General features: G+C 58.0%; 1 protein-coding gene across 1 annotated transcript in view; it reads left to right on the top strand.

Moving 5' to 3' along the window:
* Positions 1-25384, top strand: part of PHACTR3 (phosphatase and actin regulator 3) — a 228438-nt gene that overhangs the window by 125938 nt on the left and 77116 nt on the right. The window contains exons 2-5 of the mRNA XM_034640064.1: positions 2087-2248; positions 5915-5992; positions 12070-12252; positions 20960-21172. Coding sequence (XP_034495955.1) covers positions 2087-2248; positions 5915-5992; positions 12070-12252; positions 20960-21172 — 636 coding nt within the window. The remainder of the gene's footprint in view (positions 1-2086; positions 2249-5914; positions 5993-12069; positions 12253-20959; positions 21173-25384) is intronic.

Genomic DNA, 25384 nt, shown 5'->3' with positions numbered 1-25384 from the left:
TGTATCTCATAGATTTACTGTGAGGGTGAAGTAAGGTGGTACCTGGCCCAGAACAGCCAGGGACTGACTTTCACTCCATCATAATTCTTGGGCTCCTTGTATGATATAAATCACCGTGACAGTTTCTGTCAGGGGACCATGGTAGCGTGGTGTGATAAGCAGAGTGTCTACAGAGCCTTAAAACGTAGATAATATTGTTTTACATGGATTGTAACATACTCCCAATGAACTAGGTATAAAATGTGTTTACCTAAGTTTCCAGTCTCCGTGGCCACCCTGTGGTCACCCTGAATCTTCTTTCAACACTAGGCATCAGGGATGATCATTATCTTTATTTTACAGACGTGAAAACCGAGGCTCAGAGGGGCAGGTGCCTTGCCATGAGCCCTGGTCTACTGACAGGTGTCAGATGTCAGGGATCACCTGGCTGCTGCTCCTTGGGGCTGTGTGTCCCATCAGATGGGGCACTGGGCCAGGTCTGACGGCGACCACCCGTCACAGGGCCTGGCCCCTCTGGAGGCCTCCTTCTGCTGACAGCCCTCCTGAGACAGCTCACTCCAGCCCTGCTCTCCTGGCATCCCTGGGTCCCTCTGGGGTTTCTTGGCTCTGTACAACTCAGGCTCCCCACCCCGCCTGTGGGTAGCAGTGAGGTGAATTAACCCACTGGGTGTGGAGCTAAGTGTGTGCTGGGCGGCATGCGTGTGCGTGTGTGCACATGTATGGGTGTGCGGAGTGTCCTGGCCAGGGTTGGGCACGTGTACCAGCAGCCATGCTGGGGAGCACTGGCGGGTCTGTGAACATGAGCACCCGGGGATACAGAGAGATGAGAACTTAGGGCACTCGGAGCCTTGTCACTGCCAGGAGAAAGGTCCCTTCCCTGTGCCGGGAAAGGGAAGCTTTTTCCTCCATCCTCCCAGGCGCTGGCCTGAGCTCTGGTCTGAGCCATGCCAGTGGACAGGGGACCGGGTGAGCCATGGAGCCAGCAGTGGTCACTCTCACGCGGCTCTCTGATTTCTCTGTCTTGTCCGCTGCATTGTTTTCCATTTTAACGAAAATTCTTCCTTCAAACATGTGCACGTCCTAACTTCTGAAGTGGTGAAGCTCATGTCTTCCCCTCTCCCAGGCCCCCAGTAGCATGTGCCCCCCGTTGCCTGAGGGCCCCACAGACGTGATCTCTGCACATATGAGCGTGCGCAGGGACACGACCCCTTTACACGCGTTGCTGGCATATGCCGTGTGATTATCGTGCGGATTTTCTTGACCTAGCAATCGATCTTGGCCAGGTTGCCTATCTGCTTTATTTCCTTCCATGTCCATACACGGGTCACAGAGGGGAGGGATGATCAGTGACTTAGCCAGTGGCCTGTCGATGATACTGGTCTTCCTTGTGCGACAAACAGCACCACGAGCATCCTTGCGTGTCCATCTCTGCGTGTCCCACAGAGCGCAAAAGCAGCATAGGATCCAAAGGAGAGCTGCTTTCCTTGGTCCATTCATGCACTGACTCCTTCCGCGGCTGTTCAGTGGGGAGCATGGCTGGGTCTGTGCCGAGGTCCGAGCAGAGAGCGGACAGCTCAGCAGGAGGGCAGGCACCCAGGCACCACTGGGTGCAGACTCTACCCGCAGCTTCAGGAGCAGAAGGCAGGGCTCTGAACCTTGTCTGGGACAGGAGAACGTGGAGACTTGCAGAGAAGGTCAGATTTAGCAGAATGGCTGAAGGAGAGCAGCCGAAGAGAGCAGCACAGGTGAAGGGCATAGCATGAGCAAAGGTCCTGGGGTGGGAGAGATTTCATGGGGGAACTTAAGAAGTCTTCAAATTGCTGTGGCCAAATGCAAAGTTGGGGGAGGGCTTCTGGCAGGCCACAGAAGGGTTCGGCGGGGCAGGTTTCCGTAGAATGGAGCACACGAACTCGGGTGCTGGCACATGCCACCTGTGGGCACTCGCCCATGGGAATGAGCCCCAGGCTTTGGAGAGTCACTAGTGGCCCCTAGGGTGGGGGTGGGGGGTCACCTCGGCAACCCCCCCCCATGGAGTCATGTAGGATTGGTGATCACTTGAGCCCTTCCTTGGTGTTCCCCCTTCCAGATGAAATGGACCAAGCCCCCCCAGCGCGCTCCGAATATCTGGTCTCAGGGATCCGAACTCCCCCGGTGAGGAGGAACAGCAAACTGGCCACCCTGGGCAGGATCTTCAAACCCTGGAAATGGAGGAAGAAGAAAAACGAAAAACTGAAGCAGACGACGTCTGGTGAGCATGGGGGAGAGGGAGCTGGTGCCCCAGTCACGGTGCTTCTCCTGCTGACGGTTTCTCCCCAGCCCCCACGGGAAGGCCAGCTGACCTCTGTGGGCCCTGATGGCTGGAGCTCTTCAGCCTTCTCCGGTCACCTCCTTGGTGGGGTAGGTCAGCACCGGGCAGATCTGTAACCCACTCACCCCCCAGACCCATGGGGCTCACAAATCACTGGGACCTTGTTAATGCAGTCTCGGAGTCCCTGCAGGCTGGGGTGGGGAGGCTGGCTTGGGGCAAGCTGTCCTTGCTGACCACACTGGGGCCTGCCCTCCCTAGGAATCCCGTGGGGGACTGGGAGCGTCCAGGCCCTCATCTTTACTGGATTCCTGGAGGAGAAGCCTCCAGAGCCAGCCGCTCCCAGCTCCTAAGCTCTTCCTGCAGAGGCTGGCTATCAGCCTCTCCCACCCCAACACCCTCCCACCAAAGAAGCTTCCTTCCCTCACTCACCTTGGGCTGCATGCTTACACCCTGCCAGTCCCAGCTCTGTGGGAAGGTGGGTTGCCCCTCGCATCCATACCAGGAACTATGGCCGTGCCACTGGACCACAGAGGACAGATGTGGGAACACAGCTGGCCGTGGTAGCAAGTAGTGACCAAGTAAACAGTCAGGGCCAGCCCATGGGCCAGTGCTCTTCCTGGGACCCCACCCATCTCAGGGAGGGGCAACAGGCTCAGAGTGGGGAAGCCAGGCCCAGGGTCAAGCAGCCAGCAGGCCATGGAGCTGGAGCGTGAGCCCTGGCAGCCTGGCTCAGGTCTGGCTCCTGGATGACAGGGTGTCCATGGTGAAGGGGGAGGAGGTCCGTGCCCCAGAAGCAAACCCCAGGGGAGACTGCATCTCAGCTCCCCGCAGGCCTCACTGCTGAGCCGTGTACTTGTTAGCTACAGCTGGAAACCATTAGTGAGGGCGCTGTGCTTGTGGAATTAGTCTAGGCCTTGGGGACCAGCCTGGGAAGTGCCGGCCTCAGGCTGCTGTCTCTGGTGGTCCCTGGGGCCCCGGTCTCCTTCCCAGGATGGGAGCCATGCGGACTCTAGGGCTCCGAGGACGGCGGAGAAAGAGCCGATGGGGGCGGGGTTGGGGGGGCTGCTAATAGCAGCGGGTGCTCCACTCACACTTGTTACACGTTTTACAAATTATTTCTTAACCCCCCCCCCAAAGAAGCTGATTGACCAGTCCTCCTTGTGGAGAATGGACTCAGTGTTACTGCAGGACTCCTGAGTGCCTGCTGTGTGCCAGGCACAGAATAGATGGGGGACCCTAATTCAGGCTCCACGCACTTACAGCTTTCTGCCCAGTGGGGGGGTGGGGCAACAGGCCAGCGAGTGTGTGCACGAGCCTGTGAGATGTCACAACTCTGGTGGGGCCGCAGAGGAGCTGAGCAGGGGCTAGGGGGAGGTGCACGGGATTGGGCCTCACTTTAGGCTGATCTGAGAAGTCTTAGGTGAGGAGGCACTGTTGAGCCCAGGTGTAATTGGCCTCTTGAGAAAAGCAGGGAATAGCATCATGACAGAGGGAATAGCTTATGCAAAGACTCTGAGCTGGGGAAGGCACATGGGGCCAGAGCACTGTGACCTCAGGAGTCCCTGACGTGCTCTGGGCTGTAGCATTGGAGGGTTGAACTGTGCAATCTGCGGACTCCACACCCCAGGCCCCCTCAGCACTGTCCTGCAGGGGAGGGACCTGTAAGTTCATCAGGAGGCTGTGGGGTCCCTACAGGTATATTAATACCTGCGGGATCCCCACCTGGGGGCCCTTTATCAGGCATTTGGAACTCTAAGGAACAGGACTGCCTTTTGTTTACTCTAAACCGTTCTCCACGCCCCCCAAAGTGGGGGATGTTATTTATTTCACTGTATCGAATCCCTGATTCCACTGGCACTGTTGGTTAGCATGAGAGAGAGTAAATCTAAAGGTGATTTAAAGTGACAAGCAAACCGACAGTGGCTTGGGCAGGGCCCAAGGATGGCTCCCCGACACTGCGGTCTGGGAAGTGGACCCCAAGCCGGCACCTGCTCTGGGTGGGGGGACAGTACCCTGAGATGGGGACAGCAGACACTCACAGCTGCCTCTTTGGGTCAGTGGGAGGCTCAGGGACCCAGGCAGGTGATGTCCTGTGTGTGAGCCAGGCCCCGGTGAGCACCACCCTGGGCTGGCCAGACCAAGGGGTCCCTCGGTTCTTCAGACCCCCACCCCGGTTCTCTCACCTCTGTCTGCTAGACCGGACAGCGGCCTCTCCATTTACAGCTCCCAAAGTCAGGGTTCAGTTTCTCCTTCTTGTGCATACTTCCAGCTCCTGGAAATTGGACTAAGAAAGGACATTATGTTCTCTTTGCCTGAAAATGTCTTCTTCCCGCTGTTTGGGTTTTCCCTGTTATGCTCAGCTCTCAGTGTGAACACCCACAGGGAAACCAGCCCTGACATTCCAGCACAGCTGGGGTTTCCCAGATCCCTGGCCCCAGTCCCTCTGGCTCTGGGTCATTCCACTCGCCCATTTGTAGCTGTCCATCATCTGGCATCCCCGGGCAGAGGCCGTGCCTGTCTTGCTCCCCCATGCCTGACACAAAGTAGGTGCTCAGTAAATGCTTTATTAGTTCTGATCATTAGAACAGCCCTGTTATCACTGCCTGACCCCCCAGAGCCCCCTAGAGCCCTGCAGGGAGGGGGGCTGATCTGGTTCTGCTCCCCAGGGACTCCCCAGTGCGTGCTCAGCACTTGGCACATAGTAGGTGCTCAGTAAATATTTTTAAATAAATAATTTCATGGCCATTGCCTGTTTGTCCTCTGCCGCTAGTCCTTAAGCTCTGCCGGGAGGGGCCGGCTCTGTTCCCTGTCCCCCACGACAGCCCACACCAGGCAGAGCACCTACGCACACAGGGGACCCTGCACCCTCTGTGATCAGGCTTATTAGCTGCAGTTTGCCTCTTGCCAATAAGGGCTCCGAGGTATTGCGTGGGGTCGTATTTGGAAACGGAGTCCTACTGTAGGCAAACTGTTTTCTGGACAGATAAAGGAGACCGTCCAGCAGATTGAGCCCCCTGCCTTGGGTTTGGGGGCGAGCTGCCCGGCGGGAAGGCTGTTCTGAGGAGGATTTGAGGAGAACCCGCATGGTGGGGTCTGGGGGGGGCTGGCCCCTCCCTCCCTGTTCGGTGACTTCTTTGAAAGCTTTAACATGGGGTGTTATCAGAGGCACCTCTTGGGGGGGCAGTGGCCCAGAAATCATTCTGCAAACGGACCCAAGAGCCTCCAGGGCGTAGTGAGTGGAAGAGAACAGGACCCGCAGAGAAGTGCCCCGGGGCGTTGGGGCCAACAGATGGTGCGGGGCTGGGCAGGGACATTAAGGAGTGTTGGGCGGAGGGTAGGAATGGGCAGAAGTCCACTTAGGGAAGGGTTATCCAAGGCATCGCTTTTCAGAGGAATCCCAGAAGTGATTGCCTTAAATAGTCCGCCCAATGTGCTTCCTTCGCCGCACGTCTGTGCAATGGGCAGCAGACCACGGAGTAGGAAGGCTGGGGACTCCTGGCCACGGCCCCCCGCCCGTTGGCCCCCGTCCCCGCGGCCCCGTGCGGTAGGCTGGAGACGCAGGCAGGCCCCGCCGCGCCGTGACTCAGCATGTCTGTGTGTTTGCAGCGCTGGAGAAGAAGATGGCCGGCAGGCAAGGTCGGGAGGAGCTCATCAAGAAGGGGCTGCTGGAGATGATGGAGCGGGGTAAGTGCGCCCACCACCCCGCGGCCAGGCGCTGGGCCCGGAGGCCTGTCGAGGGTGGAGCGGCGACCCAGGGAGCCCGGTGTCCAGATGCAGGGGCTGGACCCCAAGGAGGCCTCCGCGGTGGCCGTGCCCCGTCAGTCCCGTCCCAAGGTGCCGGGCATCTCTGCACGGGGGGCACGGAGCTAAGCGCCGTCATGTGCCGGGCGACGCAGCGGGCTGGCGCTCTGTCCTGCTTCCCCGAGCTGGCGGCATTGGCTTTTGTCTCGTGTTCCCATCATTATCCCCGATTCGGGCAGATTATTGGACTCACACGGCCCTCTAGACCGCTATCGCCCCTCCGTAAGTGTTGACACTATTCTGGGAGCTGACCCGCCTCACCCCTCCCCTGCGGCGCCAACCCCCCGGGCGGTGCTTACCACACTGTGCAGACGAGGGTCCAGGAGGGGCCGCCCCAGGGTCACGCAGCACAGACCCGGACACCGTCCACACTCTGCTCTGGAGGTCTCACCACGGGGGCGTCTTGGAGAGACACGGCTGTTACTGCTCGCCGTTCGCTCCCCGCCCGGTCTTGCGCTCTCGGCGATGATGAGGCCCGAGGCACCGGGCTCCGGTCCTGACGTCCACCTTCCGCGCTTCGTCCTGCACTAGACTCTGGTGTCGGCAGACCTCGCCGCGGCCGGGAGCGCTCTCTGCAGCCCAGCCACGCTCTGGCCGCCTGACCGAGGGCCTAGCCTCGTGGCGTCCGTTCCCCGAGGCTGTGCGAGCCCGTGGAACTCTGTCCCCGTGTCCAGCGTTTCTGCGGTCTGGCCCTGGTATCTGGGCTAGGAAGGGGCCTCAGCAAGCCGGGCGTCTCTGCCCTCCTTTCTCGTCTTCAGCTGCAGAGAGGGAAGTGTCTTGATGATGCCGCGTTCTTGGGAAACCAGCGCGTGAAGTTGTTCACTCAGGGTGGCGCAACTTTGCGTGTGAATGGGGTGCTTGGTACCGGGTGCGTGACCCTCCAGGGTTGAACGTCTGCCCCTCTGATTTGGGGGAGTGTCATTGCTGATGGAAATCCAGACTGTTCTAGTTGGGATGGGACAAAGCAGCTCCGAACTCTGTATTTTGAATTTGTCGCCAACACACCTTCCTTTGGACCTTGGGGAAGGGGAAGGGAAGATGAGAACAGCACGAAAGGCCTGTTTATCTATCATAGAAATCATGATCTCTGGTGAACGAAGAGGAAACAAAGACTTGGATTTGATTCCTGTCAGAAAAACAAAGGGGTGGGTGCAGAATCGAAGAGGGGTCTTCCAGAGGAGGGCTTTTGCTCACTCTGAGCCTTCGTTCTGGTGGACTGACGGGCCACATGGAGCAGGTGGCGTCTGGCTTTGGCTCCCAGCGTGTCCTTTGCCGACCCCCACATTAGATCACACCCTGTCTCGTGAGTGATTATGAGCCGGAACCAGGTGGGCCAACACACAGCGTCCTTCCTCACGAGCTGAAAACACGCTCAGGGACGGGTGCCGCGGTAGATAATTCCACAGATGAACAGAGAGTCACAGCTGAGCTGAGCACCTGGGGAACGAGGCACGGGCCCCAGCCTGCGTGGGGGCGGGCAGGACGTGATGTCTCAGTGGGACCCCAGGGCAGCAGGAGAGCAGTCCAGAGCCTGCGGGAATTAGCATCACCTGGGAAGCGGGGCAATTAAACGTTGTGGGGGCGGGACCTCGGCACCTGTGCTTCATAAACCTCCGGCTGCCTCCAGCTTTGGTGCCTCTGGGCTGAGACGCAGAGAGCGCGGGGAGGTGCGGCGTGAGCAGGGCCCCGCGTGCAAGGGAGAAGGTGGGTGAGGTGCAGGGAGGGTGGAAAGGGGGAGGGGGCCCCGGGTCCCACAGAGCCTTGCATCTTCCCTGCACCCCCCCCACCGGAAGCTGCTGGGTGACAAGCCCAGGGGAGTGCAGGGTTGTGGGCTGAGTGGGGCTGCGGCGAGCCTGCCCGGGGGGTCGCTGAGGGGGACATGCTAGCAGGGTAGTCGGGGTGCTTCTGGGAAGGGGCCTGGGGTTAGGGAGAGGAGGGGGACTTGCTCTTGTTCTGTGCAACTCTTGCCTGCGTGTGCGCCCTCCCCCCGAGCATGCACGGACAACGGGGTCTGGGGCGGTGCCTGGCAGCAGGCCCCTGGGGCAAACACCGACCCGCGCTGGTGTTCCTGCCATGTGCTTGCTTAGAAAATGCCTCTTCCCGCTGGGGGCGAAGGCCGGCCCTAGCCAGGCTGCCTACCTCCGTCCTTCGTCCTGGGGTTGGGGTAACCAGCGGTGGCTAGGAATCTTGGGTGGGGGTGTGGAGCTGCCCCCTGCTGGCTCTGGGGTGGGAGCTGAGCAGTGAGCCCCTCCCCTCGCCTCTGTCTGGTGTAGCTGTGAGAGTGAGTCCCGCCCCCCCCCCCTTTGGATGAAGGACTCTCAGCGGCTACCAGCTGTTCTCAGCCAGGAGTCGAGTCTGCAGTGTCTCCCTGCGGCCGGCCGTGTCCCTGCGCCCCACGCTGTCCCTAGGACTTCACACCCAATGCGTATCTGGGTGGGGGGCAAGGGTGACTGTGACCAAGGGGCCCAGAGAGGCCCCCACAGGCTCGAGCACAGACTCTGCAGAGCAGCCCCAGACCTCACACCTGAGCTTCGTTGGCCAGGACAAACCCATACCCGTACTCGCCCCCTGTGTCTGTCCCCTGGAGTCTGCCCACAAGCAGTGAGCAGCACGACTGGCTCCTGGGCAGGGCCTGCAGGAGAGAGGCCCGGGAGGCGGGGGGTGCCTGTGTCCCTCTCTGGGTGTGGTGTTTTGTGATCCCATGAGCCCGTCTGACCCACTCCTCTTCTTGCTTCCGGAAGTCTGGTCACCTGTCGGAACCTGGGGAGGACGTGGGTGCTGTTAAGAGACACGGGGCGTGGATCAGGCGTGGGTGGGCCGGGAGGAGGTAACCCTTCCTCCACTCGGTCTTCCCTCTTTTGGCCACACGCCTCTGACTCAGGAGGGCCAGGTGAGGGCCAGCCCATGCCTCACGGGCCCCCCCACTCCGTCTCTTGCCCAAAGGCAGCAAGTAAGGCGCCTGCACATCCCCCCATCTTCCCATCTGTGTCCCCTTGGCCTTCTCTTAACCGAAGGAATTCCATCCTCCACCACTGGACGTAAGAGATGGTTGTCATGCCAGTGCTTGTTCAGTGACCTGAGAGGCACGAGGTTTCCTTCCTCGGGGGGACTGGGCAGCAGTAAATCGAATGCGTGTGGGTTCTGTGTGGCAGGCACGCTGGGGACCACGTGTGTGTGTGTGTGTGTGTCTGTGGCACGTTCCCGGTCACCGTGGCTGCTCTGTGTGCTCCCCGCACAGCGCTTGGGGGGGATGGGCATCCAATGGAGAACAGGCCAGGAGGGAGGGCTGGCTGAACAGTGAGGCCCAGGGGACAGCCACCCACAGCTCCCCCCACCCCAGCCGGCGTTCCTTAGCAACGGCCCTGCCACCAGCGCTATTTTGGGAACCGTAACTTTTCATTGAACATGATTGTGAGCAGGAGCTCTAAGCACGGTCCACAAGAGTCCTACAGGTGCACTGAGCTGGGACGCAGGTGGGGGACGCTCCAACGGCGTGTCTGGTGGAGCCTCTGCCGAGACGGTGGCAGGCCGCAGACCTTTGGGCCTTCCAGATTCAGTGCTCTGACTGTTGTGTTGTGGGTGATGATGATGGGGGGTGGTCATTGTTATAAACCGCCGTGTCCATCACTGGCAGCAAATGGCCTGTCCTTTCTAAGATGGGGAGTTCGCCTCTGTAAACGGTGGGCCGCAGCCTTACCGGGAGAGGGTGTGCATTCATCTGGAGTGGTGCTCCCGGCGTGACCGTGCCGCGTCTCTGGGGGGCACGCCTTCCTGCCTGCGCTGGCTGTCCTCTGTTGCTAAGGACCAAGTAAGCTGGTGGCTGAGCCCGTCCCCGCCATATGTCGAGGGTGTGTAAATCGGTCCTGAGCAAGGGTGCGAGAAAGTACGGTTTTGAGCTTGAGTTTGTGACCTTTCATCGTGTCCACTGGGCGTATTCTCCTGGATGGCGTCTGGGTCTTTTCCTGGGTCGGGGTTTGTCGGCAAACCATAGTTGCAAGTCTACAGGTTGGACCTGGCCCAGGACCAGTTTTTGGAAGGCCCTTGGGCTGAGTGATGGTTTTTAAACTTGAAGTGTTTTTTTAAAAAATCAAGACTGTGCAGTATGGGCTAGATGGTACTTGGCCCATGAAGTCTAAAATGTTCGCCATCTGCTCCTTCTTGGGAAAGGTTGCTAGACTCTGGACTCTGAGCATCCGGACTCAGATCTCCTCATCTGGACTCTGGTTAGGGGCACCGCTGCAGAGACGAGACCTTTTCAGCCCCAGATCTCCAGACTTCTGGCCTGGCTGACCTTTCTGTCCTTCCTGGGGAGATGGCTATGGCCTGGGGGGGGGCATTCTGGGCCATGGTGACCATTCCTGTCCCTGTGGGGTCACACGCTGTGTGCTGCACCCACATCCTGGGTACAGTGAGGACCCTGCTGAGGAAGCCTGTGGCTCTCACCTGGGCACCTGCGCCCAGCCCAGGGGCCGGGGCAGGCCAGGCCGGGCCGTCCATGCTCCTCGTCAGAGCTCATCACCAGGAGTAAAGATCAATGCAAGCATAGGGCCTCCTTTCGGCCAGGTGCGTTGTGTGGATGGACTCATTCAATTCCCATGCGGATGCCATGAAGCAGGTAGTGACGTCATCCTCCCCACCTCCAAGGGGAAAGTGGAAGCCAGAGCCGTCTGCCATGGAATGAAATGTGTGGGGCAGGTGACCTTCTGCTTCTTGTCCAACCAGGCCACTTTGGGGTGAAAGGGACGTTGTTGGAGAACCGGAGGGCAGCAGGTGGGGGTTGAGACTGGCTGGGGTGAAGGGAGCGCTGACGCTGAGATCAACACCGCCCCCCCCCATGCCCCACAGTGATGGGAAGCAGTTGTCCTGAGTCAGGCTGGTGACCCCACGATGCTGCTCTGCGTGGGATGACCTCGTGCATGGGCTGTGTCGTCTGAGGGGGGCATGTAGGGGTCCCATGCTCCAGTCTGTGATCTGCATCTCAGAAGCCATGATTGTTATCAGCTAGCTGTGTCTCTGAGCCTGGACCTGCCATCTGGTGGCCGTGGGACTGGGCCAGTTATGCCCCTGAGCACCAAGCCCCTCTTCGGTAAGCTAGGATGCTGGAGGTGATCCATCTGTCATAGGCCAGACCCTCAAAGGTTCCAGCAGCTGAGCCCCAAGCAAGGGGAGCCCCTGAGTCCTCCTTTCAGCCCTACTGGGAGCCTGGGGTCATTTCTTCTGAGAAGGCCACCTGTCTACATCTAGGGACTCCCTCCTCTGAACCCGCTCAGTCCTGGGCTTGCAGTGCCTCAGAGCATGAGCCGCTGGGGGGCAGGGATCACTCTTTCCATTGCCCCCCTTCTTCGTGGGGTGGGTACAGGCCCAGGCGCACCGTGGGTGACGGAGAACGGCTTGCGTGCTGGGGACCGATGGTGGAACAGTGGGTGCGGAAGCAGATTGATTGCCTGTAACCACGAGAATGTTCTGTAACACCTGCAGCATTTCGGGGCAGACAGCCGTCAGCGTGTGTGGTCCTGTCTGGGGCTGGCCTCTGCTGGCCGGACGGGAGCAGCTCCGTTTTGTGCATCTGCCTCTCGTCCCCAGCCCGCTGGCCCGGTGCATCCTGGCAGTGAGGACAGGTGGTGGCTCAATCATGGGAGCATGAAAGCACGTTTGAAGGCCCTGCTGCTTCAAGGCCCCGTTGGCCAAAGCAGGCCAGAGGGCAGAGGCCAGCATGGGAACGGGGTTCCCGATGTGGTTGGAGGCTTTCTGGGCAGAGGCCAGGGGGCTGGGAGTGTGGCAGTGCCTGGGCCTCCTTAGGAAGCCCGGATGTGGAGAGGGACTCCCAGGAGGTGTGGGGAAGAGACGTGGGGGTACCATGCTGTGCCTGGGGTGCACACTCCCCAGGAAGGCCCCTCGCATGAATGGAAGCATGTAGGAAGGGAGATGTGGGCTTGACTGACTGCTGGATTTCCTTGCAGATGCTGAAAGCAAAGCCTGCAGCCCTGACGGAGGGCCCCGGGCCGCACAGAGCGAGCCCTCCACCCCCAAGCAGGAGACACTGACTTCAGAAGAAGCCCCGCCCGGAAGCCCTCTGGCCACTGGGACAGACCAGTCTTCCCTGGACGAGCCACTGTCCTTGGACTCCCATTCTGACGATGCAGGTACTAGCCGTAGACCGTGCAGGGCTGAGGTGCCGCCAGGATGGCTGTCGGCTGGGTGGCCCCGGGTAGCATCCTGTCCTCCGAGGCACGGCCACGCTCTGGGCGCCAAGCCCCGCCACGCTCGGCTGTGTGGTTGGGTTTCAACATTCGCCAGAGCATTTTTCTCGACTGCCCTTCCAAGCCTGGCATAGCCGGGAGGTGCAGGTGCTTGAAGACGTTCACAGGCAGCCTCCCCGTGTACATTCTTCCTGGGATGTGGTTGCTTGCCACTGGGAATTCTGAGCAGGAAAGTTCTTTCCAAGGGAGCGGGTGTCCAGTGGGAGCTTCTAGCTGAGCCCAAGAATGTAGGACACGATGAGCGGGACGGACCTTTCTAGTGGCCTAAATCCTCAGCAGCTGGCTGCCGCCTCCAGGGAGCCCGGCCACACGGCCCCCAGAGCCTCGGGGTGCTGGCGGGGTGCCGGGTGCCTCGCTCCTCACGTGCCGGGCTCTCCTCGCCGCGTCTCAGTGGGGCATGCGGGGTGTGCTGCTCAAAGCCTCGTTTCTAGCCTCCGGGAAGTGGGAAAAGCAGTATTTCATATTCAGGGTTGTTTGAAGGTAGGAGAAGCTGTGCTGGGTCGTTGTTGGGGACAGTGGGGCCGTGGCGCTGGTTTTAATTGTCTAGACTGGAGCCAGCTGAGGGAAAAGGCAGGGAGAAGAGGAAGGTGGAGAGGCGACCAGACGTGAGCCCATCCAAGGAGCTTGTGAGTGCTTTGAAATACTACCCCTCTTCTTCGGACCCGTTAGCAGCGTGTTTATAGAAATATTTGGGGGGACCTCATTGTCAGGCTTTTTCCCCATAAAATTGCCAGCTATAAATCTGTCCAGCAGGGCGTGGGGGCTGAAGCTGAACGGTCTGCACACGTGCAGAGGTTGGGGCTCCGGGCCGTGTGAACGGGCCCACGGGGCTCTGTGGCTTCACAGCCAGGTGGGCATCTGTTCTCTGCGGCGTCCTCTGCCCAAAAAGGCTCACGCCTCCACATGTCACCCGCGGTCCTGGCCAGTGAGACCCCTCCCTAGTCAGCAGGCCCCTGCGGAGAGGTCTGCTCTGCCCTTCCAGGGGGTGACTGTGCCTCTCTGGTTTCACCCCAGCTTAAGGATGTGGTAGGAGTTTGGGATCTGAAGGGTTGTGACCCTTGGGACAGTCCCAGTGTCCCCAGGCACCAGACCCCGTCAGGGTCGGGGCTGGCGTGTTTCCACCTTGGGTCCTTGCCAGCGAGCCCTGCCCTTGGCCACGGAGCCTCCCGCTCTGTGGGCTGCTGTGCCCAGCTCCCTGCTGGCCCCGGGCGCCTCTCCCGGGCAGGCTTCTTCTGCCTGCTCAGCTCTGAGGAATGTGTCTGCTCCCCTCGGCACCCCCGCTGACCTCAGGTGCTCCTTCTCTGCATGCCTGGCGCAGGGGTGGAATTCTTGAGAGCAGAGTAGGTTCGTTGAGACGACGGGTTTGTATTAAGGACTTTCTCCTGGGCAGGATGTGCTGCGGGGTCGGGGGTCATGATGGCGAACATGTCTGGGTCTCGTCCTCCCAGAGTGATGGGAGGAGGTGAGCACACCTGCCGACCCCCTTGAGTGAAGTCCGTGACCTTGGGCGTGCACGCGGGGCTCCTTCCTGAGCCTGGGAGCTGGCTGTGTTGGCCAGGCAGAGAGGGAGGGAAAGAGCATCCCGATGGGGGAAGAACCTTTGCAAAGACTGAAAACAGGGTGCACGAGCTGCTTCTGCCCAGGGCCACTTAACTATCGTTGTCTTTGTGTCAGAAGGTTCCCGATGAAACCGCTTCCCTCCTCCGTGTGGCCCAAGAGCGGCCACAGAAGGTGTGCAAACGAAAGCACGTGGCTGTGTGCGTGTAAACCTTACTTACAGAAGCAGCCCGCAGGCTGGGTTTCGGCGGACTGTGGTTGGCCGGGGAGCATGCAGACCATGGGACTTGAATAGAGTGAAAGCTTTGTATGTGTGGCCAGAGCCAGGGTAGGATGGAGGGAGAGAGAGGAGGTTGAAGGCCATTGGAAGCCTGGGGACGGGGAGGGAGGAGAACCCACAGTGGATTTACGTTGGGGGGCACCGGGTGGGCCAGGGCCTGGGGAACGCACCAGACCACGGTCCCTGGTCCGTGTGGGGCGGTGGCGACGTAGCCTCCTTCGGCAGCGGGACTCCCCGTTCCTGCCTTCAGTGTGGGTCCTGGGTCCCGGGGGTAGAAAAGAGGAGTTTATGTAGGTGGCACGTGGCGAATCACTAGGAAACTTTTTAACAGTGGTGTTTGTTCTCAGCACAAGGGGAGTGGGCTTCTCATGGAGGTCGGTAAAGGGCTTTCCTCCTAATAAACAAGTTAAAATGAAAAGCGTGAGTTCATGTAAAAGAAAATGCAGCAAACCAAAGTACAGGAACACCGAGAACAGTCCGAAATCTCTGAAGGAGGCGGGCTGTGCACAGGGCCCATTCTAAGCAACACACACACACACACACACACACACTAGCTCATTTGACCCATGGTACGGAATTGGGGAATTCAGAGCAACGTGTGACATCTGACAGCAGATAAGTCACTCACCCTCTCTGAGCCTGTGTTCTCAACTATAAATGAGGACAATGCCACACCACCTTTCAGGGCTGCTAAAATTAGGGAATCCCCAGGAATCCCCTAGCTCTGTCCTGACACACCCCAAGTACTCGGTAGGTGTCTGCTGCTGGTAGTAGTTCTCGCTGTCCTCACAGTCAAAGCCTCTCTCAGGGACGGAAGCATGTAACGCAGGAGCCAGCTGCCTGAAGTTGCCCCAGAGGCCCTGTCTCTGTCAGCACACATGTTTGGGGATGTGGGTCCACCTGCATTTTGCTACTGAGCCGGGGGCGGAGGGGTGGTCACTGCCAGGGTTTCTGGAAGCCCTACAGGCATGGAGCTCTGCAGCAGGAACGCTGGCTGCCACTGGGGCCCCAGGTCTCTGTTGAGAGGTTTGGCCTTGAGCAAAGCCCTTCCGGGAGGGAGCACACATAATCTAACAGACTTTAAGCTCCCTGCTTAAAAAATTGCAAGTCAACATTTAAAAACGAGGAGCTTTCTGTCAAATCTTCGTGTGCAGCTAGCATCTTTCCAGCCACCGATGTTGCCCCCCGTCCCGGGGCTGGTGCTCCCGTGCGGCCACGGCCAGGGGCCGCCCCCCGCTTGGCCTCACCTGTCTGCCCTTGCCTGGCCCCTCCTGTGTAGGTCAGAGCCTGGTCTGCGGAGCCAACCCCTCTGCTGCCACGGAGGTGACCCGCTTTGGGCTTCATCCTTACGTGGTGAATGCAGTGGACCCTCCCCTCCGTGGCCTCGCTTTCTGTGGCTTCAGTTCCCTGCCGTCAGCCGCTGTCTAGAAGCAAATGCATCTCCTGACATGATGTGCCGTCACAAGGTGGACAGTAACCTAGTGGTCAGTCCAGGGCCTCGCCCTTCCCCTCGCTGTATCGCCTCACGTAGGCTTGTATCTGCACCTATTACAGGAAGGGTGAGCGCAGCCCAGGAAGAGCTTTGAGAGAGCGGCCACATTCACAGAACCTTTATTACGGGACGTGGTTATCATTGTTCTGTTCTAGGAGTTATTGTTCATCTCTTCCTGTGGCGAATCCATAAATTGCACATTATCCGAGATGGGCACGTAGAGGAAAAGACCCAGGACCCATCAGGTCGGCGTTCTCTGTGGTTCTAGGCATCCACGGGGGTCCCGGAATGTATCCCCCTGCAGATAAGGGGGGGGGCTTCTGTAGTTAAAGCACAATGGGGTCCCAAGTCTGCAGGGCCTGATGCAGAGCTCAGGGGAGACCGGCTGTGATCGGACTCTGTTCACCTCTCATTCTTGTCCCCATCCCTGTGCCTCATACCCAGGGGCACCACCTGCTTGTGAGCCTGTCCCTCTGTGCTGCCAGTAATGTCTAACAGAGAAAGCTGGATTCTAGGCAGCGACTGTGTCCGGGGAATGCCCGGGTTCTCTTCTTGGCCCCAGGACGTTCATGGAAGTGTCCAGGGGCCAGACTGGGATGACCTTGTGTCCCCGGGGATCCCTTGGGGACTTCTGTCGTGGTGTCACTGTGTCCTGGAGGGTTGGCTGCTCTCCTTTAAACAGTGGACTTCCTGCAGACTTTGCTGGGCAGAGGGGGGGACCACGTGAGCCAAGAAGCTCCCAGCTTCGGAGATACACTGCTTGGCCGGGTAGGAACCCCCAAACTGGGTCTGCAGCTTCCATGTGCCCCCGGCTGCTGTGTGGGTTTGGAGGGAGAGGTGGGGGTTCTCACCACACATCACGAATATCTTAGGAAGAGAAGGCTGTCAAAGATTCTGACTGTAGTTTTCTTTAGCCCACCGTTTGAGTTTGGTGGTTTGGGTTTACTTTGGACCCTTGAATTTGGGGTGATTTTGTTTTTCTTGTTTTTGTTTGGATGGTGCTAGACCAGCAACATAGCATTCCCTAAAAAGCCTAGAAGGATTTGTTGTGGGACAGGGGGCTGTTCAGTGTTTCTGTTGCTGGGCAGGGCCTGAGCTCCGGCATTCACGTGAGTGCACTAATTAAAAAGGAAAGTGGCATTCGGAAAGCATGTACTATGTTCATTGTATTTTCTTAACAGCCCATTTTTTTCCCTTTAGCTGAGAAAGCAGAGGCTCAGAGATTGTTGCTTATCCAAGACCACAGAGCCCAGAAGTGGCAAGCTGGAGATTGATCCCCAGACACGATTTTTACTGTAATATTCTATAGCCCAAACTAGCAGCAAGCAGGGAATGTACTTTCACTCTGCTTCTGGGATGCTCTGGGATGCGGGCTGTTTCTGAAATAGAGGAGGGGACGGCGAACTGCAGGCTATAGGTCAGACCCAGCTGCCTCCCGTGTCTGCATGGCAAGTTCGAGTGTGCCACCAGTCCACGTGGAGACCGCCCCTCCCTGACCGGTGGCCACACTTCCCCACTGCTCAGAATCTGGGCTCGTCCCACCTCCACCTGGGACTCTGCCCATTGCCGAGCCCATGGACAGCTGTCCAAGCCGAGACTGAGGACATGCCAGGTGTCCCAGGGGTGCAGTGCAACTGGACACAGCAGCTGTCCCCCGGCCCACCAGGACCCTCCTGTCGCACTGGTCACTCCTGGTCTTGGAATGGCTCCAGCAGGTGATAAATGGGCTCAAAGCACGCCCACCACCCGGGCAGCCCTTGTCAGGCTAAAGGGCAGGGTAGAGCTTTTTCTCTTGTTACGGAAGTACCTATGTAATATTCTTGAGTTTGCCTCTTGTCCTGCCAAGACTAAAATATTGACTCTCTGTCCCTGGACATAAACAAAAAGTGTATTGGCCCGTACCCAAGAAAGTACGTGGGGGCCACCCAGAAGCATGTCAGTGGAACGTTTCATAAAATGTGCCAGTAAGTCATGGATGTGCAAAGTGGGCTAGTTTCAGTGGCTTCTGTTCATCCGCTGGGCCCTGCACTGAGGTTTGTAGGATGACGCAGGAGCCCCAGCTGAGAGTTCAGTTGGTGAGAAGCGACCTCTGCTGGTCAGGGGTGCGCACGAACAACCCCCGAGGGAGGTTTCCAAATGTGGGGAACATGGAAAGTTGGCATTGTCTTCTCTATTTTTTTTTTCTGATCTAGCACTTAAGACTTTAACGGATGTTAACATTTTAATTTCAACAGGATTCCAAGCTATAATGGTTGCTACACACGTGAGCTGTAGAGGGAGATGTAGGCTGAAAAAGATGTTGGAGCACCTCTTTCCCAGACTGGGGAGCCATGTGTGAGCAGCTTGGATGAGTTTTGTGGGAAGATGTTGGAGGGGATTTTGGTGAGACCTGGGGTTGCATTGGGTCCCGAGGCTCTCAGGACAGAGGAGGGGACCTGCATTCCACCTTGCACTGGTGGGGAGGGAGGACTTCCACGGGGCTGTTAGAAGCTTACTCTGCAGTCTGTCTCTGGTTGAGGGGGGTATGGGCTGTGACCACTGACTCCCTCCCAGGAGTCTGCAGCTGCCCTGTCCAGTACAGTACTCACTGGCTGCATGGCTACTTTAATTAAAACTAAATGAAATTAAAAAATTCAGCTTCCATCACGTTGGCCACTTGTCAGTTGCTCATTGGCCACACATGGCTGGTGGCGTACTGAAACGGATAGGGAAGCAATCTTTCCAGCATCTCAGTTCTGTCCTCAAAGACATATCCACTTTGGGCTCAGGCAGGGGAGTTCTGCTGTTTGAATTGGCCAGCTTTCTGGAGTTTGCTGCACCAACAGAGATACTCTGATCTGCAAAACCCTTTCTAGAAAAAGTTTGCCAACACCTGGTTTGGAGAATGGATTTGGGGCAGGGGGCATGGCAGTGAAAGAAGGAGCCTGGAGGCCATTGCTGCTGTCCAGGCAGAGGCCATGGAAGTTTGCACAAGGAGGAGAAGTGGACATGGCTGGGAAATATTTTGGAAGTAGACCACACAGGCTTTATCCATGAATTACATACACGGGGCAAGGTACTGGGTGTCCAGTGTGGCTGCACAGCTGGTGAGCTGTGTAGAAAGCCTGGTGAAGGATCTGTCTGGTTTAGTGCTGTGTCTGTGGCTCCTGGAAGGCTGCCTGGACCCCATAATTGTTCCAGGACATTTGCAAGATGGGTGGATGGATGATGGATGGATGAGTGTTATGGAGGGGAAGACTGGGGAGGGTTTTCCCCTGGGAAATCAAGAGACGGGTTTGGGAATGTTTCATTTTGTCTTTCTGACCTCCAGATGGAGATGTCACAGTGGCTGATAATGTATGAGTCTGGAGCTTGGAGGGAAGATCAAGGGTTGACAGAAAGATGGGATTGATTCTGAAGCCAGAGGACTGGATGGAAGAGTTACAGCTGTGAACTGAGGGCTGGGTCCTGGGCAGCCCATGTGGAGCTGGTGAGAGGCTAAGCAGGTGTGGAGGGAACTGGGGAACAGGTATCTGGAAGCTGAAGAGGAATGTGTTGAATAGAGACTGAGGACAGCTGAGAGCCGTGGCTGATGCAGGTGTGGGACACTGACCTGGGCTGCTCAGTCTCCCTGTTAACTTGGCAGCACAACCAAGGGAACCTGTGGAGTCCGGGTCATATACTGCTCACCCTGTCTAGACCCCCAGGACCCAGAAACTGGCCTGTCCATGTTTGCACATTGCAGGACCCAGGCTGTGTCATGAGAGTGTCCCAGCCCTGGAGTCAGCTGTGGGTAGTAAAAGAACAGAAATGGCAATAACATGGGATCTGTGGGATGTGCTGTGTCCACTTCTGAAATTTCTTTGGAAGTTCTCAAAGGGCAGGGATGGGCCAGCACCATGTTTTCAGCACCACAGACAGCGCCCCACCCATCAGGCCCTCCAGGACTCTTCCGGATGGATGAATCCCACACCCCACACCGTGACTTTAGGACCAGCTCTACCAAGCTGTTCCCAATGAGTGTGCATATTTTCCTTCTCAGCTGGTCGTAAAACATAAGATGACATATGTAGCAGGCACCTTGTACTGTGCTGGGCACCTGGGGTGTGCTCTGAGAAGGCAGGGAGTGCTGGGATCCCTGGTGGGCATGGGGTGGGGGGACACCTCTCTTGTATCAGGGAGGAGGAAGGGAATATGGGGTTTCAGGGACCATTGTGTTTGAGTCAGGCATCCAAGAAGAGTGCCCCCACCCCTCTGAAGGCCTCAGTTTCCTGTGGCGGTGAGGCCCCATGGGACGAGGGAGGTGAGGAGCTGGAGGCAGAGTCTGAGACCAAGCTGAGGGCCCGACAGTGGCAGTCCTGAGGTGGTGGACACTGGGGCTCCTCCACCATCTTTCTCCTGCAGCACTCACGGGCTGAGAACTGGGGGGTGGAGGCCTCACCAGGGAGCTCAATGGAAAGGAAGTGAGGCAGAGGGCTTGGGGGTGTCGGTGGGATGGGTGGTGCCGTGACATCAGTAGAACTTGAGAGGATGAAGGGAGACATGAAAGGGGAGCATTCATGGACTGGAGAAAGCCAAGGGGTAGGCGGGCTCGGGGAGGGTGCTCGGGGAGCAGCAGGAGGGAGAGGGGATGGGCACCGGCTCTGGGCGGGCTGATCCTTCCTCAGAGCTGGACCTCCCTGCCTCCCGTACCGCCTGTCAGGACCTCCGTGCCAGGGGCTGGGGCCGTGAAGTCTATAGCTGCTGAGCTTGGAGGGTCTGCTGGTGGTAGACACATGTCTCCTTGTTACTGCAATCCTGTGAGGGACTGGTTGTCAGATGGCCTATGTGGGTAAATGGAGATGCTGGAATTTATTACCAGGCTCACCGTGCAGGGGCTGACTGGAGCCAGGGTAGGTCTCATTACAAAACCTGTGATGGCTGCCATCTCCGGGTCCGGTGGGAGCAGGGACTTTGGCACCGCCTGTTGAGTGGGAAAAGGGATGGAATTACCTGGTTCTTGAAGTTCCTCCCTCCCTCCCTGTCCCTCCCATCCCTCCCCCTCCTCCCCCTCTCCTGTCCCTTCCCCCTCCCTCGTCCCTTCCCCCTCTCTCTCTCCACTTCTGACAGTTCCATTGATCTCTGAACTCCCAGGAAGTCAGGTCTGTATGGGAAGCGTAGTCTCTGTACCCTACTCTTGTTAACAGTCCCACCCAGCCCAAGCCGCCTTACTGTCCTCGCTCACATCCATCCCAGTCAGAGGAAGAATGGCTTGTGAACTCTCTGTTTTGCCTTTGAACCAGCCAAGATGCCGTCAGCATCCAGAGGTGAAGAAGCAGACGCCGCCAGCAGCCTCCCGCCTACCACGGACGAACCCTCTCAAGCCTTAGCTGGGTCTGACTCCTTGGACAGTCCTCCCAGACCCCTGGAGAGATCCATGGGCCAGCTCCCCAGCCCCCCGCTGTTGCCCACCCCACCGCCAAAGGCAGGCTCCAAAACCACAAAAAATGTCACAGGTGGGTCTGCATGGACACATCCTTCCATTCATCCACGCGTGCCTTCAACCTGGTGGGGCTCCCACTGTGTCCACCATGGGCTGGTTCTCACCCTCTGCTTTTGTGGTCAGGGCTCTGGGTAGGTCCAGGAGAGCAGAACGGGAGGCAGGAGAGCAGTTCTTAGCAAGGAGCTCTGGTTGTCAGCAGCAGACCCCTCAGGCTCCCTCGAGTAAATGGGGCAATCTGTAGGCAGGAATCAAAGGGGCTTCCAGAACCTGAATGCAGAAAATGCAGCCAGCCAGCCCCCAGGATGAGGAGTGTGTGTCTCTCTGTCTGGATGTTTAGGTGTCCTCCTCTGTCTCTCTCCCTCTCCCCTTCCTTCCCTACTCTGTCCTCCCCTCTCCCTCCATCTCTTTCTCATGGTCTCTGCTCATCTCGGTTTCACCGCGTCTCCCCAGTGAGCCCCTCCTGCAAGGCAGAGCCAGAGATAAACTCTGGACTGTAGGGTGGTGACGAGAGAGGGGAGCCCGGCTGGGTGGAGGCCCAAAAGGCATCTGCTTCCATAGCTTTGGCCACCCTGGCTGAATAATCCCAGGAAGTCAGAACATTCACTTTTGGAGTTTGGGCATTTCTTGTCCCATCACGGCTAGGAATAGGAGACACAGCTGGTCTGGGGGACGGTGGGCCCTTCCATGTAAGAGGTGACTGTTCTGAAGACCAGACCCTCACCTTCCACCTCTGAGGGCCGTGGGCACAGAGAGGATGTGGACGGCTGACCTGGGCAGCTTTGACCTCCACCCACCGTACTGCTCCGTCCCCTCGCTGGGCCACAAGGAGGCTCGAGTACACACTGCCCGTTCCTAATATGTGAGCCAGCCTCTCTGGGGGAGGGGACGTGGGCCTGATTCACGGTTGAAGAGACTGAGGCTCAGGGGGGCTCCAGCAACGTGTCCCAGGTCCCACAGCTGATGGAGACCTGACCCCAGTTCTGGGCCTGAGGCTTGTAACGTCCCCACTGCTCTTCCTGCGACAGCTTCTTCCCTTTGCCTCACCCGGTCGGTGCCTGTGAATCTCGGTCGCCCCTTGAGGGGAGCCATCCCCGACCCCAACCCCATAGCAACATGCTCTTGCCTTCTGGTATTCGCCACATCTCTTCGCCTCGCCCAGTGGGTTGGACGGTGTCCCCTCAAAGTTCACATCTACCTGGAACCTCAGAACGTGGCCTTCTTAGGCAGAGGGTCTCTGCAGACACAGTTATATCAGGAACAAGATGAAATCACCCTACCTTTGTGCGGGCCCTAAAACCCATGGACTGTCCTTACAAGAGACCCAAAAGTACACAGAAAATGACGCAGAGATGGAGATAGACATTGGAGCGACCTGTTTGCAAGCCAAGGTGTGCCAAGGGTTGCCAGCGGCCACCAGGAGCTGGAGGAAGGCCTGGCCTGTTTCTCGGCCCTCAGAGGTCTCCAGCCCTGCCGACACCTGGGTTTCAGACTTCTGGCCTCCACAACCATGAGAGGATGAAGTCCTGTTGTTCTGAGCTACCCAGTTGGTGGGACTTGGCGACTGCAGCCTAGGATCCCACCAGATCCCAGTGCTGGCACACAGCAGGTGCTCAGTGAGTGTGTGTGGCTGTGATGGAGGGAGCACATGCGTGTTCTGAGCCCCGCCCGCCTGTGTCTACATCTCTGGGAAGGAGTCGCAGCCTGCCGTGTGCCGGTGACAAGGCCCCACAGATAAGAGTGAGTTTTGAGCAGAATCACGCTGTCCTGCCTCTTGTTACGATCTTGTGATAGGTCTCCACGGATGGAGAAGAAAACTGAAACCATTGGAAATCCGTCTGCTCAGGCAGCACCCACCACGTGGTCTTCAGGCTCACATATAATTTGTTCTGGTCCCTGGATAACTCCGCGTCCCCGAGATGTCCTGCCCCCGGTGTGCTTGGGACGGATCAGGCCTCAGGCTGCATGCGTTCCCCTACTGGGACTCCTCTGCCTGTTCTCACAGCTGAAATTCCAGGTCCCGAGGGCCTCGTGTTCGGCGCCTCTGACTTCCGCCCTCGCCTTCCAAGGGACTCCAGAACACCGGGGGATTCGTCTGGGGACTGGATTGGGAGCAGGGAAAGTGGTTTCGGTCTGGATCTCTTTTTAACAGCTGAGACCCCATTTTGGAACCTTTGTCTTCGTTTTCTCCATTCTCCCATGTTCTCCTTGTCTTTTGGGGAGAATGTTCACTTCAGCATGTGAGCGCTAGGTGGCAGCAGAGGGCGACAAAGGCCCCTTACCTGGGCTTAACTGGGACCCAGGGGGACAGCATGCAGGAGCTGAGTCCCCGCGGGTTTCTTTATTGCCCCCAGCCTCCGGGCTTCCTCCCCACCCTCCACCAGAGGTCAGGGAATTGTCCCCCCGCCCCCAGGCCCACTCACAAACTCGCTTCTCTGGATCTGTCTGGTGTTTCATTTGTTTTAATGGGTTGCCGACATTTTAAACATTCAAATCTGTGCAAGTGTTAAATATTAACACTTTAAATATTAATGTGTCAGTGTCAAACATGTATCTTTTACCTGTAATCCAAATTTTTGGCTCCTTTTGACAAGTCTTCATATCTGACAGCCCCCTGAGTCCCAGCAGCCCCATTAAGGTGAACAGGAGCTCTAGTGTTTGCTGGAATCCTTGCCCCCTTTTTGTGTGAACTGCATGAGGTCCATGGACTCACCTGTGTCTCACCTGCCTGGACCCGGGGCCCATGTGAGTTAACCCCCTCAGGGCAAAGCTGCCCCTGCTCCACTGGGGGACAGTCGCCCCTCTGTACGGGGGTCCTGTGGCCTCTGCCAGCTACACATAGAGGTGTTCCAATCCCAGCCTCTGCCACACCCTGGAGGCATAACCTGGAGTTGGCTTCGGAGCCTGGTTCCTCACCTGAGACACGGGAGTGGTGAGAGGGGGGCCAGGCCAGGCAGGGCCGGACTAAGTGCTCAGCGGAGCAGTGTGGGAAGTACTGGTTCCGTGTGTCTGTGATTGACAGAGTACGGGGACCCCGTTAGAGTCCAGACTGAGTGAGCCCAGGCAAGCCATGTCGCCTCGTTTCCCTGGGCTGGTAATGCCTTCCTAGCAAGTGTGGGGCGAGGATTCCAGGCAACAGCAGAGCGTACCTGCTTGGGAGACGGTTCCTGAGATGAGCAGGGGCTGCCCTGGGAGGGGCGGAGGCTGGTGGGGGAAGAGCTGGTGGAGTGTAGAGAACTGGGCTGGTCTTGGGGGCCACACTCGGGATGGAACCCCCACCCTGCTCTGCCCTGTCTGTGGCTGGCACCACCTTTTCCCTTGGGTGTCAGTCAGCTCAGTTGGCCCTTCTGCTGAGAAGCCTCGCCTGAACTCCGCAGCCCAGCCCACCTGCTCCCCATGCCAGGTGCGCTCAGCCCACCTGCCTGGCTCAGCTCTCCCTAAAATCCTAGTGCTGGCTTTCTGTCCACCTTTCTTCTCCTGGCTCCAGCGAGCTGGCCTTGAGGCCCATTGAGGGCAAGGCCTGGGTCTTGTTTGGTGTTATCTGGTCATGCCCACAGAAACAGGTGCTTATGAAGAAAGAGAAATGATCTGTTCCAATGAAACTTAAAGTTTTCCTTCTATGTGTGTGTGTGTGTGTGTGTGTGTGTGTGAGACACTGTCCACATTCTAGGATTGCATCAGAAAGGCTTTGTCTATTAGGGAGTGGTTTAGATCTCTTTCCCTCTCTCTCCCTCCCTCCCCCTGTTGAGGTTAAAAAGAGAGTTAATTTGTTTGTACCCAATCAGACAAATTGGTAGAGCCTGGAGGCTGCGGCTGCTGAGACAAGCTTAGGGGCGGGTCTGTGTATGAACATGTAACAGGTGCCAGGCCCCATCCCAGAGGCCGGGCTCCTGCGGGCCCTGTCAGGGAGCTCTGGGCCCATTTTACAGATAAGAAGGCTGAGGGGTTCAGGGGACTTGCCTAGAGGGGCTCTTCCAGCGGGTCAGTAGCAGATGGAGACTGGAGGCCAGGTCTGTGTAATGAGCAAACCCATGCTTTCTGCCGCTCCGAGCCCCTGCCACCGTGCAGGACTTGGAGTGAACATAAAGGAAGTATCTGTTAGGGAAGGAAGCCTCACCTTCTTCGGATGGACTTGAGCAAATCTCTTCTGAGTCTTCAGATTCCTTTCATGTAAATGATTGTCCGTTGCACACGTATTGGGTACCAGGCCCAGGATACAGCAGTAGGA

Source organism: Ailuropoda melanoleuca, chromosome 13, assembly GCF_002007445.2.
Source record: "Ailuropoda melanoleuca isolate Jingjing chromosome 13, ASM200744v2, whole genome shotgun sequence".
Lineage (NCBI taxonomy): Eukaryota > Metazoa > Chordata > Mammalia > Carnivora > Ursidae > Ailuropoda > Ailuropoda melanoleuca.
Note: the sequence above shows the minus strand (reverse complement) of the source record. Positions and strands in the feature narration are given on the sequence as shown.